A 19,230-nucleotide genomic window follows, 5' to 3' on the forward strand; every position below is an offset into this window, starting at 1 on the left:
TCAGAAGTGTGTAGGGATTTAATTTCACTTGAATTTCGGAATTACAGCCATGTGTTGGGAATTAATTTCACCTGAATTTCGGAACTTCAGAAAGGTGTAGGGAATTTCACTTGAATTTCGGAATGACAGCCATGTGTTGGGATTTAATTTCACCTGAATTTCGGAACTACAGAAGTGTGTAGGGAATTAATTTCACTTGAATTTCGGAATTATAGCCATGTGTTAGGAATTAATTTCACCTGAATTTCGGAACTACAGAAGTGTGTAGGGAATTAATTTCACTTGAATTTCGGAATTATAGCCATGTGTTAGGAATTAATTTCACCTGAATTTCGGAACTTCAGAAGTGTGTAGGGAATTAATTTCACTTGAATTTCGGGATTACAGCCATGTGTTGGGAATTAATTTCACCTGAATTTCGGAACTTCAGAAAGGTGTAGGGATTTAATTTCACTTGAATTTCGGAATTACAGCCATGTGTTGGGAATTAATTTCACCTGAATTTCGGAACTTCAGAAGTGTGTACGGAATTAATTTCACTTGAATTTCGGAATTACAACCATGTGTTGGAAATTAATTTCGCCTGAATTTCGGAACTACAGAAGTGTGTAGGGATTTAATTTCACTTGAATTTCGGAAGTACAGCAATGTGTTGGGATTTAATTTCACCTGAATTTCGGAACTACAGAAGTGTGCAGGGAATTAATTTTACTTGAATTTCGGAATTACAGCCATGTGTTGGGAATTAATTTCACCTGAATTTCGGAACTTCAGAAGTGTGTAGGAAATTCATTTCACTTGAATTTCGGAATTACAGCCATGTGTTAGGAATTAATTTCACCTGAATTTCGGAACTTCAGAAAGATGTAGGGATTTAATTTCACTTGAATTTCGGAATTACAGCCATGTGTTGGGAATTAATTTCACCTGAATTTCGGAACTTCAGAAGTGAGTTGGGATTTAATTTCACTTGAATCCCTGAATTACAGCCATGTGTTGGGATTTAATTTCACCTGAGTTTCGGAATTACAACCATATGTTGAGATTTAATTTCACCGAAATTTTGAAACTTCAGAAGTGTGTTGGGATTTAATTTCACCTGAATTTCGGAATTACAGCCGTGTGTTGGGAATTAATTTCACCTGAATTTCGGAACTTCAGAAAAGTGTAGGGATTTAATTTCACTTGAATTTATGAATTACAGCCATGTGTTGGGAATTAATTTCACCTTAATTTCGGAACTTCAGAAAAGTGTAGGGATTTAATTTCACTTGAATTTATGAATTACAGCCATGTATTGGGAATTAATTTCACTTGAATTTCGGAACTTCAGAAAAGTGTAGGGATTTAATTTCACTTGAATTTATGAATTACAGCCGTGTGTTGGGATTTAATTTCACCTGAGTTTCGGAATTACAACCATGTGTTGAGATTTAATTTCACCGAAATTTTGGAACTTCAAAAGTGTGTTGGGATTTAATTTCACCTGAATTTGAATTACAGCCATGTGTTGGGATTGAATTTCACTTGAATCCCGGAATTAGAGCCATGCGTTGGGATTTAATTTTATCTGAGTTTCGGAATTACAACCATGTGTTGAGATTTAATTTCACCGAAATTTTGGAACTTCAAAAGTGTGTTGGGATTTAATTTCACCTGAATTTTGGAATTACAGTCATGTGTTGGGATTTAATTTCACATGAATTTCGGAATTGCAACCATGTGTTGAGATTTAATTTCACCTGAATTTCGGAATTACAGTCATGTGTTGAGATTTAATTTCACCTGAATTTCGGAATTACAATCATGTGTTGGGATTTAATTTCACCTGAATTTCGAAATTACAGCCATGTGTTTGGATTTAATTTCACGGAAATGTCGAAATTAAAGCCATATGTTGGGATTTAATTTCGGAATTAGTCATGTGTTGGAATTTAATTTCACCGAAATTTTGGAATTACAGCCATGTGTTGGGATTTAATTTAACCGAAATTTCGGAATTACTGTCATGTGTTGGGATTTAATTTCACCGAAATTTCGGAATTACTGCCTCGTGTTGGGATTTAATTTCACCCGAATCTTGGAACTTCAGAAGTGTGTTGGAATTTAATTTCACCGAAATTTTGGAATTACAGCCATGTGTTGGGATTTAATTTCACCTGAATTTCGGAATTACAGCCTTGTGTTGGGATTTAATTTCACCGACATTTTGGAATTACAGCCATGTGTTTGAATTTAATTTCATCGAAGTTTCGGAATTACAGTCATGTGTTGGGATTTAATTTCACCGAAGTTTTTGAACTGCAACTCTTTGTTGAGATTTAATTTCACCCACGTGTCGGAGTTGTAATCATGTGCTGGCATCTAATTTTATACACATTTCGGACAGCAACTGTGTGTTAGAAGTTAATTTCTCAATTATTTCGAAACCTCTAAGTAGTTCTTAAGATTTGTGAGATAAATTGAATCAGAACAAGTCTATGAAAACTTCAAAATTTCCTTCACAATAATGTAGTAGTAGTAGTAGTAGTAGTAGTAGTAGTAGTAGTAGTAGTAGTAGTAGTAGTAGTAGTAGTAGTAGTAGTAGTAGTGGTAATAGTGGTATAGTAGTATTCTAATAATAATAATAATAATAATAATAATAATAATAATAATAATAATAATAATAATAATAATTGTACGTTAAATAGGATTAAAGATTTTCTGATATGTAAATAGCAGAGGCGTCTGTAGATATCACCGTTAGAAAGGGGAATGCGATGAGATTTTTAATTATTTTTTTCTCTCTTCTTAGGAAGACCTGTTCTTCCTTTGAAAGGAAATAATTTATTGTCTGCAGATTTTTGTTTGAGTTCGTTCTTTTGAGACTAGATGTTCTTTAAAAGAAGAGAGATGAAGCGAAGAGCCTTTGTGTTATTTGTCTTTTCTTTTTTCATTTTAAAATTTCGACTAATAGGGGACCTACCTTCTCTGTTCCCCTGCTGTGTATGACTCTAACAATAGGATCTTTAATTCAAAAACCGTATATCCAAGAAAGTTTTTGGAGTAAAGTATATTCCGTGTTTATGGAAATAATGTCCTCGTTTATGTAAATGAATATTATTATTATTATTATTATTATTATTATTATTATTATTATTATTATTATTATTATTATTTGATATATGTAAAAGAATAACTTCTGACTGTTCATTATTTGGTGAAGATTTAAAAATTTTTCGTACAATCAAGAGTAGTACTGACTGCCAATCACTTCAATGTGACATTAATTCAGTCGCTAAATGGTCAGAAGACAATGGTATGAAAATTAACGTATCCAAAACTAATGTAATAACCTTTTCTAGAAAAACTTCCTCACTGAAATATAAATATTATTTAAATAATGTTCTAATTAACAGAACGGATTGCGTAAAAGATTTGGGAATATTCATTTACAGTAAGTTGTATTTTCATAGTCACGTTGATTACATTTACAATCACGCAATCAGAATGTTAGGAATAATACAGTCAATAACTTATTCTTTTTCCACTCCTGATTCTCTTTTAATGCTATACTATACATTGATGCGATCGAAACTCGAATATGCATCTGTAGCTTGGAACTCGACTATGATTACAGACTCGGCTAAATTAGAAAATATACAAAGAAAATGTATATCTTTATGTTCATTCAGATTTCTGCCCATTAATTCTGGGTACAGTTATGAGAGAAAATGTTAATATTTTAATTGTCAAAATCTATATGGTAGACGCCATGAGCTGGATTATCTGTTCTTTTGTAAAGTCCTCGAAGGTGATATATCCTGTGACTCTTTCTTAAACAATATTACCTTACGTATTCCAACAAAAGCTATGAGAGCCCACAAACTTTTCTATATTAGAAATTCGAAATTCCTCTCACCAGTCTCCAGATGCATTAAAAATGCCAACATGCATGGCTGCGAATTCGATCCCTTCAATGTATAGACTTAGTTTGCTCTTGGCAACGATTTATCATTTATGTATTCTTTTAGGCATTATACTCAATTATCATTGTCTCATAGTATTCTTAGTTGTGTATTTTAAAGTCATCCATTATTTATCCATTCATCGTCATTATTAAATTAATTGTAATTGTATTTATGTGTAATAATTATTTTATTTTTGTATTATGTTTTTGTTATATTCTTTGTGCTAAACTGTAATTGGCCACTGGCTGTTGTACAGCACATTAAATATAAGTACTTACTTACAAATGCCTTTTAAGGAACCCGAAGGTTCATTGCCGCCCTCACATAAGCCCGCCATCGGTCCCTATCCTGTGCAAGATTAATCCAGTCTCTATCATCATATCCCACCTCCCTCAAATCCATTTTAATATTATCCTCCCATCTACGTCTCGGCCTCCCCAAAGGTCTTTTTCCCTCCGGCCTCCCAACTAACACTCTATATGCATTTCTGGATTCGCCCATACCTGCTACATGCCCTGCCCATCTCAAACGTCTGGATTTAATGTTCCTAATTATGTCAGATAAAGAATACAATGCGTGCAGTTCTGTATTGTGTAACTTTCTCCATTCTTCTGTAACTTCATCCCGCTTAGCCCAAAATATTTTCCTAATAACCTTATTCTCAAACACCCTTAATCTCTGTTCCTCTCTCAAAGTGAGAGTCCAAGTTTCACAACCATACAGAGCAACTGGTAATATATCTGTTTTATAAATTCTAACTTTCAGATGTTTTGACAGCAGACTAGATGATAAAAGCTTCTCAGCCGAATAATAACACGCATTTCCCATATTTATTCTGCGTTTAATTTCCTCCCGAGTGTCATTTATATTTGTTACTGTTGCTCCAAGATATTTGAATTTTTGCACCCCTTCGAAGGATAAATCTCCAATTTTTATATTTCCATTTCGTACAATATTCTGGTCACGAGATATAATCATATACTTTGTCTTTTCGGAATTTACTTCCAAACCGATCGCTTTACTTGCTTCAAGTAAAATTTCCGTGTTTTCCCTAATCGTTTGTGGATTTTCTCCTAACATATTCACGTCATCCGCATAGACAAGAAGCTGATGTAACCCGTTCAATTCCAAACCCTGCCTGTTATCCTGAACTTTCCTAATGGCATATTCTAGAGCGAAGTTAAAAAGTAAAGGTGATAGTGCATCTCCCTGCTTTAGCCCGCAGTGAATTGGAAAAGCATCAGATAGAAACTGACCTATACGGACTCTGCTGTATGTTTCACTGAGACATATTTTAATTAATCGAACTAGTTTCTTGGGAATACCAAATTCAATAAGAATATCATATAATACTTCCGTCTTAACCGAGTCATATGCCTTTTTGAAATCTATGAATAACTGATGTACCGTACCCTTATACTTCCATTTTTTCTCCATTATCTGTCGAATACAAAAAATCTTATCAATAGTCGACCTATTACGCCTTTAAATATAAGTAAATAAATAAATAAATAAAAATAAATAAAATAAAAAATATTATTATTATTACTATTATTATTATTATTATTATTACTATTATTATTATTATTATCATCATCATCATCATCATTATTAACCTTTCGTGTGTTCTGGCGTCACACCGTCCATGACTTCGTGGTCGCCATATCTCTTCTGTATTTTTGGTTAAATTAGAAGTTCGGTTTAAACATTAAAAGAAATAAAAGAATAAAAGCTTGCCAGAGGGAAGAGGCCGCCATATTGTTTATAGATGCAAGAGCTTTGATCTTTTTAGTTGCATAAAACGAACGCTTCTGAGTGTGATGTTTTTGATAGCTGATGCCCAGTTTTCATGTATATCACGGTCGTGGCTTCGAATCCCACGTAGAGTGTGATGTCCTGTGTTGCCGAAGTTGAAGATCCATTACGCGTCGCAGGAATCCCAGCGTGCGACTATCTGACATTAGTTTCAGAAAGTACAAACTAATTTATACAGAAATATGAAAGCCGTAGACAAATAGAACATTATTTCGTTAGTGAAGAATAAAAACTGCTCAGTTCAATGTTTCCTCTGTATACGAGAACATTTAGTAATGTAGTGTCTTTAGGGAAAGTAAATACTAATTACTGAGACTCTTAGCAGAAATATTGTGCAAGCATCACACAGATCGTCTTTTAAGTCGTTACGTAAATATTTCCCTTAGCTGATAAATAAATAACAAATCTACACTGCAAACATCAGCGCTGGTGATTAAAGCTTTGCTGAAATGCTTTCTTCAAGGGAAGTGAATTGTTAACTATTATTTAATTAGTATGAATACTCTTTCAAAGAATTCTCGCGTTTCATTGCACCAGAAGGATAAATATTTTGACCGTGTAAATTAACACGAATATATACAGTCTGATCCGTTTGGGTATGGATTATATTAATTTATTATTATAAAGCTATTATGATAGTAGGACAAATTTCTTGGTTATATTAGGCCTATGATTAAAAGATTGGTGGCCAGTTTGTCGAAGTAATGTTTAATTTTGCTTAACGATTGTTAAATTAACAGTCTGCTTATTTTTAACGCTTTGTTAATGTATTTTCCATTTGTTCAACATAATTTTGTTTAAGATACCCAACACTTAACTATAACGTCTGTTAGCACTATTTTAACTACTCAACAGCAGTTGGTAATGATTCTACACATGTAAGACAATTTTTGATTGGCTAAAATTAATCTTTAAATTCTATATTATAGAGTGAGTCATGAAACTTGCATAAAATGACAAGCTGTTATAGTAGGCCACGCTCCATAAACAAACAGTTGACAAATGAAAGTTGTAGGTGACGTGCTGAATAATAATTACAAAGTAAGGTTATATTTCCTCATTGCTATTATGGATACGAAATACGAAAGAAATAAAATAACACTGATGTATTTAAACAGTCCAAAGTATTTTTTAAATGTTATATTACCAGTCATATGCTAAACATTCCCTACAAAGAGACACAAAACATTAATTTCGCAACTTCTATTCGAACAGCTGTGGAGACATCGGCCATATTTAACTAACTGTTAAACGAGTTAACTGGCGGAAATCCTACATTTAAAATTAACAAACTGTTAACAATCTGTTAAACCAAACTGGTGTTGAAAACATACAATTTTATTAATTAACAAACTGTTTAGAGTTTAACAGTCGTTAAATTTTCTAACAATACTTTGAAAAACCGGCCACGGGAGTTTCCAAATATGACAATCAACAATGCATAATCTGAAAAGACAAATGAAAATCGTATATGATTAAAATGGCTGCTATAAATCAATAGCGGACACAATGTGTTCTTTGGTATGCTAAATTTGAGAGTGTTAAAAGAGTTCAAAGGGAATTTCGACGTCAGTATGGTGTGCGTAATGTACCTAAATACGATTCCATAATGTTGTGGTATCGAACATTTGTAGAAACAGGTTCTGTGTTAAAAAACATGCAAGAAGTCGCAGGCGAAACCCAGTACGAGAAGCAGCTATCTCTTGGCTTGGGCCCCAAACTCCCCAGATCTAACTCCTCCTGACTTCTTCGTGTGAGGTTTTATTAAAGACAATGGCTATTCACAGACACCCAGGAACAGTGATGGTCTGAGAGTAAAAATTACTCAAGCTTTCCAACAAATCACCCCTCTTTTGTTACAACGGACATGGGCTGAATTGCATCACAGTTATGAGTTGTGCAGGGTGCGCAATGGGAGTCATGTTGAGCTCTGAGGAATCTCCTATCTTTCAGTGTTGTATGCACAAAGTTTCAACAGATAAAGTTCAGTAGTAAATGTTTTACGGGGTTTTTATTTTATCCATACCCAAACAGATCACTCTGTACTATTTGAGTAAAACCTCATTCCACATATCCTCAAAATCATTCTACCCATATGCTGTAATTTCCATAATTTACCTAGTTTTCCCGTATCAGGTAACTTAGTGGAGATGTACATAAAACAATTTATTATACAGGATGTTAAAAAATATCCAATATTTTAGGAGGTCCTAGTATGCATCAAAACAAGAAACAAATGTCTAATAAACATGGGTCCTACAACACATACTTTCTGAGATCTGAACACTTGTTCATAGGAGGTGCTCAATGTGACGTCCATTCATGGCAATGCATTCCTCTGCCCTTCGGCGTAAGGAATCACGCCCTCTTTGAAACTGACCTGGTTGTTCTTGATAACCAAAAGTCTAGGGGATTTAAATTTGAGGAACGAGCAGGCCAGATGTGGGGCCTCCCCAATCAGTCCAGCGGTCCTGAAATATCAACGTCAGGTGTTCACGCTCATTGCGGAAAAATGTGCTGGTGTGCCATCCATCATGAATGAACCACATCTGTAGTCTTTGCTGACAATATGTCATATACTCCAGCAAGGTAAGCAATACGTTAATAAGAAGCCGGCCCGGATGGCTCAAGCGGTAGGGGCACGGCATGTCCCTATCGCTTGGTCCGAAGGGTTGTGGGTTCGAGTCCCGCCTCGGGCATGGGTGTTGTGATTGTATTAGTAAAAAAAAATGTAAACAAACAGAAAACAAAAATAGATAACTTTGGAAAACGGCCTCTGGCCGGTCGAAATTAAAAAAAAAAAAAAAAAAAGAAAGTCCTGATAACGAGCCCCAGTTAATCTCTGTGGTAGCATATATGGCCCTTAATCTATCGCCAAGAACACCTGCCCATACGTTGATTGAGAATCGGTGCTGATGCCTTATTTCTTCAACTGCATGGGAATTTTCATCAGCCCACACATGCTGACTACGAAAATTCACAACACCATCTCTGCTGAACCCCGCTCGTATCCGCAACCATTGAGAAAAAGTACCGGTATATGAAATCATGTTTCATTCATATTGTCAACTGTATCAACATACAAATAAATTCTTTATAAATGTTTTATTAAATTAATAACTTATAGTTGGAATAATTTCCTGAACAAGAAAAACAATATTGTTATGTTTATATTTTTCTCTTTCTAAATTTGTATCCTTCAATCTTTGAATTCTTGGCACATCAGATACGAGTATATCAAGTAGGCAAATACCGAAAAATAATTATTCTAATAAAAACACAAGAAACTGTGCGGCACAGATGCATTATAGGGGCCAATCTCCTTATTGGTTGAATGGCATGAATGCTACTATCGATATGTATTGTTATAATCGACATAAAATATGTTGTCACTTCTAAATTAGCAGTCAGTTTTAGATTATTCACTTGTAGCCTACTTCAAAATGGAAATGGCGGCAGTAATAGTCAAATATATTTTCCCTGGACCAAAAATATAATACAAAGTGACTAAAATCACATCAGTAGTAACAAACTTTAAATTCTTTTGTATTTAATTTTTTAATTTGATAGCATTTAATGCTTATCGAATATCGAATGCTAAAAACACTAATCGAACCATTACTTCCGCTGACCTTTTTTTGCGTATAATGTGTGATGTGTGGCCTCTATAATGCATCTGTTCCTATTATTATTATTATTATTATTATTATTATTATTATTATTATTATTATTATTATTATTATTATTATTATTATTATTATTATTATTATTATAGCTATTTTCACTCATCACACCCACTGTTATTATCATCTTGCTTTTTTTTGGATGTGGTTCATTTTGATGATCATTCATTTGTAAAACGAAATATGTAACCAATAACACCGACAATAACAACTAATATGGCGATAAAACAAAAGAAGACAGCACTGATGCCATCTTCATGATATTTTCTAACAAGAACCAGTTAAGTTTGTGACTTGTCCGTCTTTTACTAGAAATCCGTTGGACTAATCCGCTTTTTTGCAGAAACGCTACATTTTCAAACACTCATTTCAATAGCACAAATCCAGTTTTTTCTTGTAGAAACGTGTTATGTCAATAGATGCCGCTTGAAATGAAGTGAAGAGAACTGTACTATGCTCAAAATTGGAATTTTTATATTTGTCCGGTTTTTGCTATCAATCCTTAAATTTCTCAAGTTCCCATTAAATTTTATCTTCGTCTTGTTTACCTACTATATTCCGTATCTATGTGGTGCGTGAAGGGGACGTGCATCTATGCCAATCAGTACACTAATATTTCATATTACAACGTTTATCTTGACCAGTAATAATCTATTCTCGTAACACAAGAAGGGTTGCCAACTTAATTAATTCTGCTCACGCCATAACTGCTCCCTATTTCCATAGTTCCCTGTCCAGAATTAACACCGAAATAATTTTTTCAAAACTGTCCATAAGCTGTGCGTCGTTTCTCGTGATAATAAATGTAGACACATTGATTTTAAATAATGCATTTGACTCATTATTTCAATTATTAATATTTTTATCCAATGGCGAGTACATGACCTTACGTAATTCACTCAACAGTCCCCATTTACGAGCGATGCGCCGAAGCTGTACTTTGTTTTGTCGCCGTAGGCGTCATTACTTTAAATAAAAATTATTATTATTATTATTATTATTATTATTATTATTATTATTATTATTATTATTATTATTATAGTATTTGGTGCTGTTTAACTTTCCTTCTCTGCTTCTATCGTTTACATATCCGACATATTTAAATTTGTTACATTTCTATCAATTTTATCTTCATATAATTTTTTCCATGCCCATTTGCAAGATATGAAATTACCCTAATCAGTGGCGCCAACTTTTTAAAAACATTGGGTGGGCTCAAATACTTGATCATAATTTCCCAAAAGAATCTCATAAATCCTCCCTTTAATTTAAATGTGTTTTATTTAAATTTTTTTTATTTAAATTTAAATATACAGAATAAAGAAATATAATTACAAAACAAACCAAGAGAAATACAAATAATAATAATAATAATAATAATAATAATAATAATAATAATAATAATAATACAAGCAATATAAAAAGAAGATACAGTAGTATTAACAAAATTTGAGACCGAATGAGCAGCGCTCGTGCTCGGTCGCAGTTCAGATATAATATTAAAATAAAAATAATAATAATATAAACAAATAAGTAAAATAAAATAGGAACTAAAATATAATTACAGCGGCGATGGAATTATATAATATAATATTAACACTAGAGAAGAATAATATCGCACGTGAAAAGTAGGACTAATATATATATTTCAAAATTATAGAATACAAATATAGTATAGGTTGATTAATTCATACACATAGGCTATAAATTTATTTAATCAAATTGAAGATATTAACACGTTTCTAATTTTCTTGTTATATGTTAGTGGGTTACATGTTAGAAGTTCTGGGTGTAATTTAGTTAAAGCATTGTACAACCGAGGGCCAAAATTTATGCTATGCTTTAGACCAGCAGATGTGAGACATTTAGGTTCTACTAATGTTGAATTAATATTTTGTCTTGTGTCATAATTGTGTGTCTGTAATACAAACTTATTACGATTTTTATGATAAAATTTTAACAGCGTATACTTATAAATTTGTTCAATATTAAATACATTAAATTCAGAATAAATTAATTTAGTTGGATAATCGAAACGTTTCTTCAAACAAATTTTAATCATTCGTTTTTGTAGTAAATTTAACGGACTAAGATTAATTTTTGTACTTCCACCCCAAACAATTATACCATATTGAATGATAGACTGAATAATGGCCAAATAAACATTTCGTAGAACTCTAATAGGTAAGTAGCATCGAAGATTAACGAATTTATAAATTGTTTTACGAAGCCTCTTACAAAGATTATTTTTCGTAATACTGATGTGACTACGGATAGTATAGGTCTATACAATATGTTGTAGAATGCTAAAAATAACAAAATGGAGATCTAAGAACGATTTTGTAATGTATGTAGTTAGTATAAGATCCAGGGGCTGTGTTCCATTTACTTGTAGGTAACATTCTTTTGGATTTTATGTGAATACCAATTTTTTCCTTCATACTAGTAACGATATAAAAAAAGAAAGGAAAGCAAAAAAAAAAAAAGAAACAATCTCCGCATTATCTTGTGCATAGCTGTTCTGCACAATTATCGATTTTTAGTAATTAAATAGAACGTTACAATTAACTTATATAAACAATTTAACTTCGGGACTTGAATTCTTTCTAACTATAAATTGATAATACGAAAGTGAACTCACTATTACGTAGCACGGAGTGATGCAAATATGTTTCTCCCTATAAATTGTCACAAACAACTTCTAAACCTAACTTTCAGCACTATCCTTACCTTATGTGGTACTAGGGGAGATAATGAAGTGCACACCAACAACGCATCTTTATTTATTGAAACGTTATTTATTGTAATTTACTGATTTTAATAAGCAACTATCATATATCATGATGTTCATATAGTCAACTGTCCGAAGACAGGTTTGTACCTCATAAATGACACCAGTAAGGCATCACTCATGAGGCAACTAAGCCAGGAAAGAATGGAAAAGAAAATGATGATGATGATGCTGATAATAATAATACTTACTTACTTACTGGCTTTTAAGGAACCCGGAGATTCATTGCCGCCCTCACATAAGCCCGCCATTGTCCCTATCCTGAGATAGATTAATCCATTCTCTATCATCATATCCCACCTCCCTCAAATCCATTTTAATATTATCTTCCCATCTACGTCTCGGCCTCCCTAAAGGACTTTTTCCCTCCGGCCTCCCAACTAACACTCTATATGCATTTCTGGATTCGCCCATACGTGCTACATGCCCTGCCCATCTCAAACGTCTGGATTTAATGTTCCTAATTATGTCAGGTGAAATATACAATGCGCGCAGTTCTGTGTTGTGCAACTTTCTCCATTCTCCTGTAACTTCATCCCTCTTAGCCCCAAATATTTTCTTAAGCACCTTGTTCTCAAACACCCTTAACCTATGTTCCTCTCTCAAAGTGAGCGTCCAAGTTTCACAACCATAAAGAACAACCGGTAATATAACTGTTTTATAAATTATAACTTTCACATTTTTTGACAGCAGACTGGATGATAAAAGCTTCTCAACCGAATAATAACAGGCATTTCCCATATTTATTCTGTGTTTAATTTCCTCCCGAGTATCATTTATATTTGTTACTGTTGCTCCAAGATATTTGAACTTCTCCAGCTCTTCAAAAGATAAATTTCCAATTTTTATATCTCCATTTCGTACAATATTCTCGTCACGAGACATAATCATATACTTTGTTTTTTTCAGGATTTACTTCCAAACCTATCTCTTTACTTGCTTCCAGTAAAATTCCGTGTTTTCCCTAATCGTTTGTGGATTTTCTCCTAACATATTCACGTCATCCGCATAGACAAGCAGTTGATGTAACCAATAATAATAATAATAATAATAATAATAATAATAATAATAATAATAATAATAATAATAATAATACGAAAAATTATTGGGTGGACTCAGGCCCTACGGGCCCATATAAGTTAGAGCCACCTGAAACTACCCTAATCGGTACTAATATTTAATATCACAAATGCTTACTTAGCAATAATCTATACTCGTAACAATACCAGTGGTGTGGAATACAAGAAATTAGGATTGTTAACGTGTATTCTGCTCACCTCATAGGTGCCACTGTTATACAGTGTATCTTTCAGCTAAAGTTCATTTTATAGCAAAGCTAATGCCATTCGTTTCCTTTCGAGAACCATCCGGAACAGATATTTTTGTTTCAAAACAGTCCATGATCTTACATCCTCCTCCATAGTGTTATATGTATTGTTTGTAAAAATAATTGAAAATATTAGCGTAATAGTGAATACAATTGAATCAGTCATTTTAGAAAGGACTCTAGTCCGAAATAAAATCTCCATAAAAATTGCCTTATTTCAGGAATGAGACTCTTTCAAATGTACTTTGAAAAGCGTTCAGTTTCTGTACATCTTATTGAATCCATGAAATAATGTCATTTCTAAGGTGTATTCAAGTATGACGCATACAACAGCGTCCTATCAAAAATGGACTAGAGGCCTTTTTAAAATGACTGATTCAATTATGTCGTCTATTGCCTTATAACTGAGTTCGTAAATCGTTATTTGCAATGGAAAAACATTTTATTCTAAGACAACAATGCCCGGAAATACAAGTTTACTTTATTTTCTTCCCATAAGCGTAAAATCTTGTTCTTTGCATTTGTCCAGATAAATAGCCGTTGTCACTTGCGAGTTGCACATTATTGTGTGTTACTTTACATGCTTTATTTTTATTAAAACATTTAATCAATAAATTAAACGTTTATTGGATAAATGTTGTTCATTTCAGCCGAGTTTAACGCCGTTTTTTTATTGATTGTATATATTAATAGTAATAGTAGCAATAATAATAATAATAATAATAATAATAATAATAATAATAATAATAATAATAATAATGAAAGAGGATGGATACAGCCATACCTGAAGAGACGATTAATCCACAGGCGCTGACCAACAATAGGACTCGTATAAGATGTTGTCGGAAGTCGTTTCTCTGCACCACGTATTTCATTTCTATTTCACACATCTTGACAGTTATGAGTAACATAAAACAAGAGTTCACTACGTTACCCCTACGACACCCCAAACAAAGCAAACTACAGCTACCCCTATTCCCTAGTAGGAAGAAATGTAACTATTTCGCCTCAGCTATTACATCCCCATTGTCGTCTGCTAGTTCTCCGCTCTGTTCTCGTCTCCATTTCGTACGTCCACACAACAATGACACATATCGGTGATGAGAATTTGTTATTGACACCTCCAGTAGAGGTTGTTTATTGATTGTTTATTTTTATTTGTTGTAAATATAACGGACGCCAGTCACTTCGTCTCTGACAGGACTGCGCGCCAACTAAAACAGTGTAACCGGGACCGGCTGGTTTCGAGCCCCCTTCTCTCCCCGTCCCTCTCTCACCCCTCGTCATCCGCAGCATCCAACGCCCACGGAGATGAGCACCAACCTCCCATCCAGGTCCGGGACATCCATGAATGAAGTGCTTCACGCGCTCGCCAGATAGCAGTACGATGCAGTGTCCTGCGTCTCCAGGGTTGCTGAATTTGAGTTTGGTCATTCAACTCTGAAATAATAACCTTGTTTTTAATTTTCATCGCTCACCATATTTAAGGGAAGACTCCACTGAAAATCATGAAGATTTTTCCAAATTTGTTTAGCTATTTCACTTATTCAGAATTTATATTTTCATACCCCAAATTCAGCTCAATTCTGATTACAAATACTCGTATGTTTATACTTTTTAAATTAAGGCTGGAAGGGGACGTGGAATTTAAAGAGCTGTCAAAATTGTTTTTCATCGAAGAATTCTTTTTTAAAATTTCTGATTACAAATCTAGTAACTTTTTGTTGGCTCCCTGAAGTTACTAGATGAATGTAGCGGAGGAGAATATTAATTTACATAAATATTCATTTTATTTTCAAATCTATTTTTCTGTGTTCATTTTTGTTGATTCAACACCAACTTTCTTATGACAAATATTAATCAATCTGGATGAAATTTTTACTGCAAGTATTTATGAGGTAGCTGCATGTTTCTATGCATTTATTTTGTGAGAAATGCTGCTAGTTTATTTTATTAATATTTTTCTTAAGAAAAATAAACTAGCAGCATTAAGAAAAATATTAATAAAATAAACTAGCAACATTTCTCACAAAATAAATGCATAGAAACATGCAGCTACCTCATAAATACTTGCAGTAAAAATTTCATCCAGATTGATTAATATTTTGCATAAGAAAGTTGGTGTTGAATCAACAAAAATGAACACAAAAAAATAGATTTGAAAATAAAATGAATATTTATGTAAATTAATATTCTCCTCCGCTACATTCATCTAGTAACTTCAGGGAGCCAACAAAAAGTTACTAGATTTGTAATCAGAAATTTTAAAAAAAGAATTCTTCGATGAAAAACAATTTTGACAGCTCTTTAAATTCCACGTCCCCTTCCAGCCTTAATTTAAAAAGTGTAAACATACGAGTATTTGTAATCAGATTTGAGGTGAATCCGTTTGGGGTATGAAAATATAAATTCTGAATAAGTGAAATAGCTAAAAAAATTTGGAAAAATTTTCATGATTTTCAGTGGAGTCTTCCCTTAATGCGCTACTTTTAAAATTCTACTTTCTCGTCAAAAGATGTGTAGAGGAACTATTATCCTACTGCAGAGAGGAAATCGGTGTTGAGATTACGACGGAGATTATTTTTTTCAGCAGTCCTGATATGTACCGAAAATTGGGTTTATTTTTCTGTCATATATGCAATCTTATGTTTTATCTTCTTCTTTATCTGCCTGCCTGTCTTTTCTCCTTTTTTTTTGGCCAGAGAATTTTTCTCCGCTCTACCCATCCTTCATCATATGGTAATGCAGAATTCTTGCACGAAAATATCACACGTATAGTCCGGATCAGCTTACTTAATACCCTAAGGGTGAAACCTAACCACTTTTCCACTTACTTACTTACTTACTTACTTACAAATGGCTTTTAAGGAACCCGAAGGTTCATTGCCGCCCTCACATAAGCCCGCCAGCGGTCCCTATCCTGAGCAAGATTAATCCAGTCTCTTATCATCATACCCTACCTCCCTCAAATCCATTTTAATATTATCCTCCCATCTACGTCTCGGCCTCCCTAAAGGTCTTTTTCCCTCCGGTCTCCCAACTAACACTCTATATGCATTTCTGGATTCGCCCATACGTGCTACATGCCCTGCCCATCTCAAACGTCTGGATTTAATGTTCCTAATTATGTCAGGTGAAGAATACAATGCGTGCAGTTCTGTGTTGTGTAACTTTCTCCATTCTCCTGTAACTTCATCCCGCTTAGCCTCAAATATTTTCCTAAGCACCTTATTCTCAAACACCCTGAACCTATGTTCCTCTCTCAGAGTGAGAGTCCAAGTTTCACAACCATACAGAAGAACCGGTAATATAACTGTTTTATAAATTCTAACTTTCAGATTTTTGGACAGCAGACTGGATGATAAGAACTTCTCAACCGAATAATAACACGCATTTCCCATATTTATTCTGCGTTTAATTTCCTCCCGAGTGTCATTTATATTTGTTACTGTTGCTCCAAGATATTTGAATTTTTCCACCTCTTCGAAGGATAAATCTCCAATTTTTATATTTCCATTTCGTACAATATTCTGGTCACGAGACATAATCATATGCTTTGTCTTTTCGGGATTTACTTCCAAACCGATCGCTCTACTTGCTTCAAATAAAATTTCCGTGTTTTCCCTAATCGTTTGTGTATTTTCTCCTAATATATTCACGTCATCCGCATAGACAAGAAGCTGATGTAACACGTTCAATTCCAAACCCTGCCTGTTATCCTGAACTTTCCTAATGGCATATTCTAGCGCGAAGTTAAAAAGTAAAGGTGATAGTGCATCTCCCTGCTTTAGCCCGCAGTGAATTGGAAAAGGATGAGATAGAAACTGACATACGGACTCTGCTGTATGTTTCACTGAGACACATTTTAATTAATCGAACTAGTTTCTTGGGAATACCAAATTCAATAAGAATATCATATAATACTTCCCTCTTAACCGAGTCATATGCCTTTTTGAAATCTATGAATAACTGATGTACTGTACCCTTATACTCCCATTTTAACCACTTTTCCACTATTACTAAATATGCTAGTGGATTATAATGATTGTCTAGTTCTCAGATTGAATTTTATTTTACCAACTTCTTTTCAAATTTCGGGTACTGACAAATACCACAACTGGCAGTTATTTTCTAACTGTTATTTTGGCAGCAATGATTTCGGTTTACAGTAAAACAAACTGATGAAAATGCAAAGAAGTAAATACATTTTTAGGTTAGGTCTCATAAATCGTAAACTCTTTGGTCAAAGCAACAAATTTCATGTTGCCTGACAAAATAAATTGTAATATTAGATCATACTAATCCTAATTACCAAATAATATGCGAGAAGTCCAGCAAGAAAATATACTATTTCATAAATAAATTATTGAACCATTTAGGAAATACCTCACAACATAAAGATCAGTTGTGGTAAATAAGCAAGACATTGTTATTGTTAACACTTTATTATTATTATTATTATTATTATTATTATTATTATTATTATTATTATTATTATTATTATTATTATTTCAGTAAGTACCATTGTGATTTTACCCTCTTTGGTGATATCTGGTATTAGTTGACAACACTGAAGAGACGGCCAAATTAGTATTTTAGGAACTACTCTTACGTGATCCTCACTTATAGGCTACTTCGGTCCATCACAATAATATATGCATAAATAATCACATACTGATTCAAGATGCCGCTTATTTCGTCGGATCCCGGCCACTTAGTCACTCGTAATGAGTGCACCTCTGCAAATAGTGTGTTGGACATTGTGCCACTGTCACACATCTGTGACACAGTGCATGAGGGTTGGCCACTAAAGGGAAACTAAAAGGTGGAACTTAAATTGAGAGAATTCAATCCGGCATCGGAACTGGAATGCGGTGTGGCTTAGTGGATAAAGCGTCAGCTCGTAGAGCTGAACACCCGGGTTAGAGTCCCGGTGCCGGAGAGAATTTTTCTCCGCTCCACCCATCCTTCATCATATGGTAATGCAGAATTTCTGCACGGAAATATCATACGTACTTCAGTACAACACAATAATATTCAAATCAATAGTTCAATATTAATCAAAATTTTAAAATTCTGTCCCAATGTCCCTTAAGCGGCAACATTTATACGAGTACATATATAAATACTTTTGCTTCCTGTGTTAAAAACTGTGGAGTTTACTTCGATACGCATTTAAACTGGAATAACCAAGTAACTCATATTGTCAAAAAAAAAGTGCTTTCCATATTACATTCCTTAAACAGCATTCAAAAATTTCTCCAGCTATCACTCAAAAAAATACTAGTGGAAACACTAGTAATGCCCCACTTTGATTATTGTGATTTTCTACTGACTGACTCAATGTCAACCAGTCGCAAAGATATTACAACGTGTTCATAATTCTTGTGTTCGCTTCGTCTACGATGTCCTTCGCGCTGACCACATTACCCCATCCTTCCAAACTCTAAACTGGCTACGGCTTAACGAACGTAGAAATTTCCATTCCCTTGTTCTCCTTTTCAAAGTCTTTCAGACCTCTACACCTACCTACCTTGCCTCCCGTTTCAGTTACCTGTCATCATATCGTAATCTTTTTACACGCATGCAAAATAGCCTCATACTATCCATACCAACACATAAGACATCATCGTATTCATCATCATACACAATCTCGCTATCGCG

At 33.8% G+C, this 19,230-nt stretch overlaps 2 protein-coding genes across 3 annotated transcripts in view; one reads left to right on the plus strand and one right to left on the minus strand.

Annotated features, from left to right (window-relative positions):
* The window catches only part of Lrp4 (LDL receptor related protein 4), a 218,038-nt gene extending 203,264 nt beyond the window's left edge, over nt 1-14,774 (minus strand). For both annotated transcript variants that reach the window (XM_069822956.1, XM_069822955.1), the window contains exon 1: nt 14,351-14,774. In XM_069822956.1, coding sequence (XP_069679057.1) covers nt 14,351-14,477 — 127 coding nt within the window. In that variant the 5' untranslated portion in view covers nt 14,478-14,774. The remainder of the gene's footprint in view (nt 1-14,350) is intronic.
* LOC138697590 (putative protein-lysine deacylase ABHD14B) overlaps nt 1-19,230 on the plus strand; it is a 242,643-nt gene that overhangs the window by 195,402 nt on the left and 28,011 nt on the right. The gene's annotated exons all lie outside the window — the stretch shown is intronic.

Source organism: Periplaneta americana, chromosome 4 (assembly GCF_040183065.1).
Source record: "Periplaneta americana isolate PAMFEO1 chromosome 4, P.americana_PAMFEO1_priV1, whole genome shotgun sequence".
In the NCBI taxonomy this organism is placed as follows: domain Eukaryota; kingdom Metazoa; phylum Arthropoda; class Insecta; order Blattodea; family Blattidae; genus Periplaneta; species Periplaneta americana.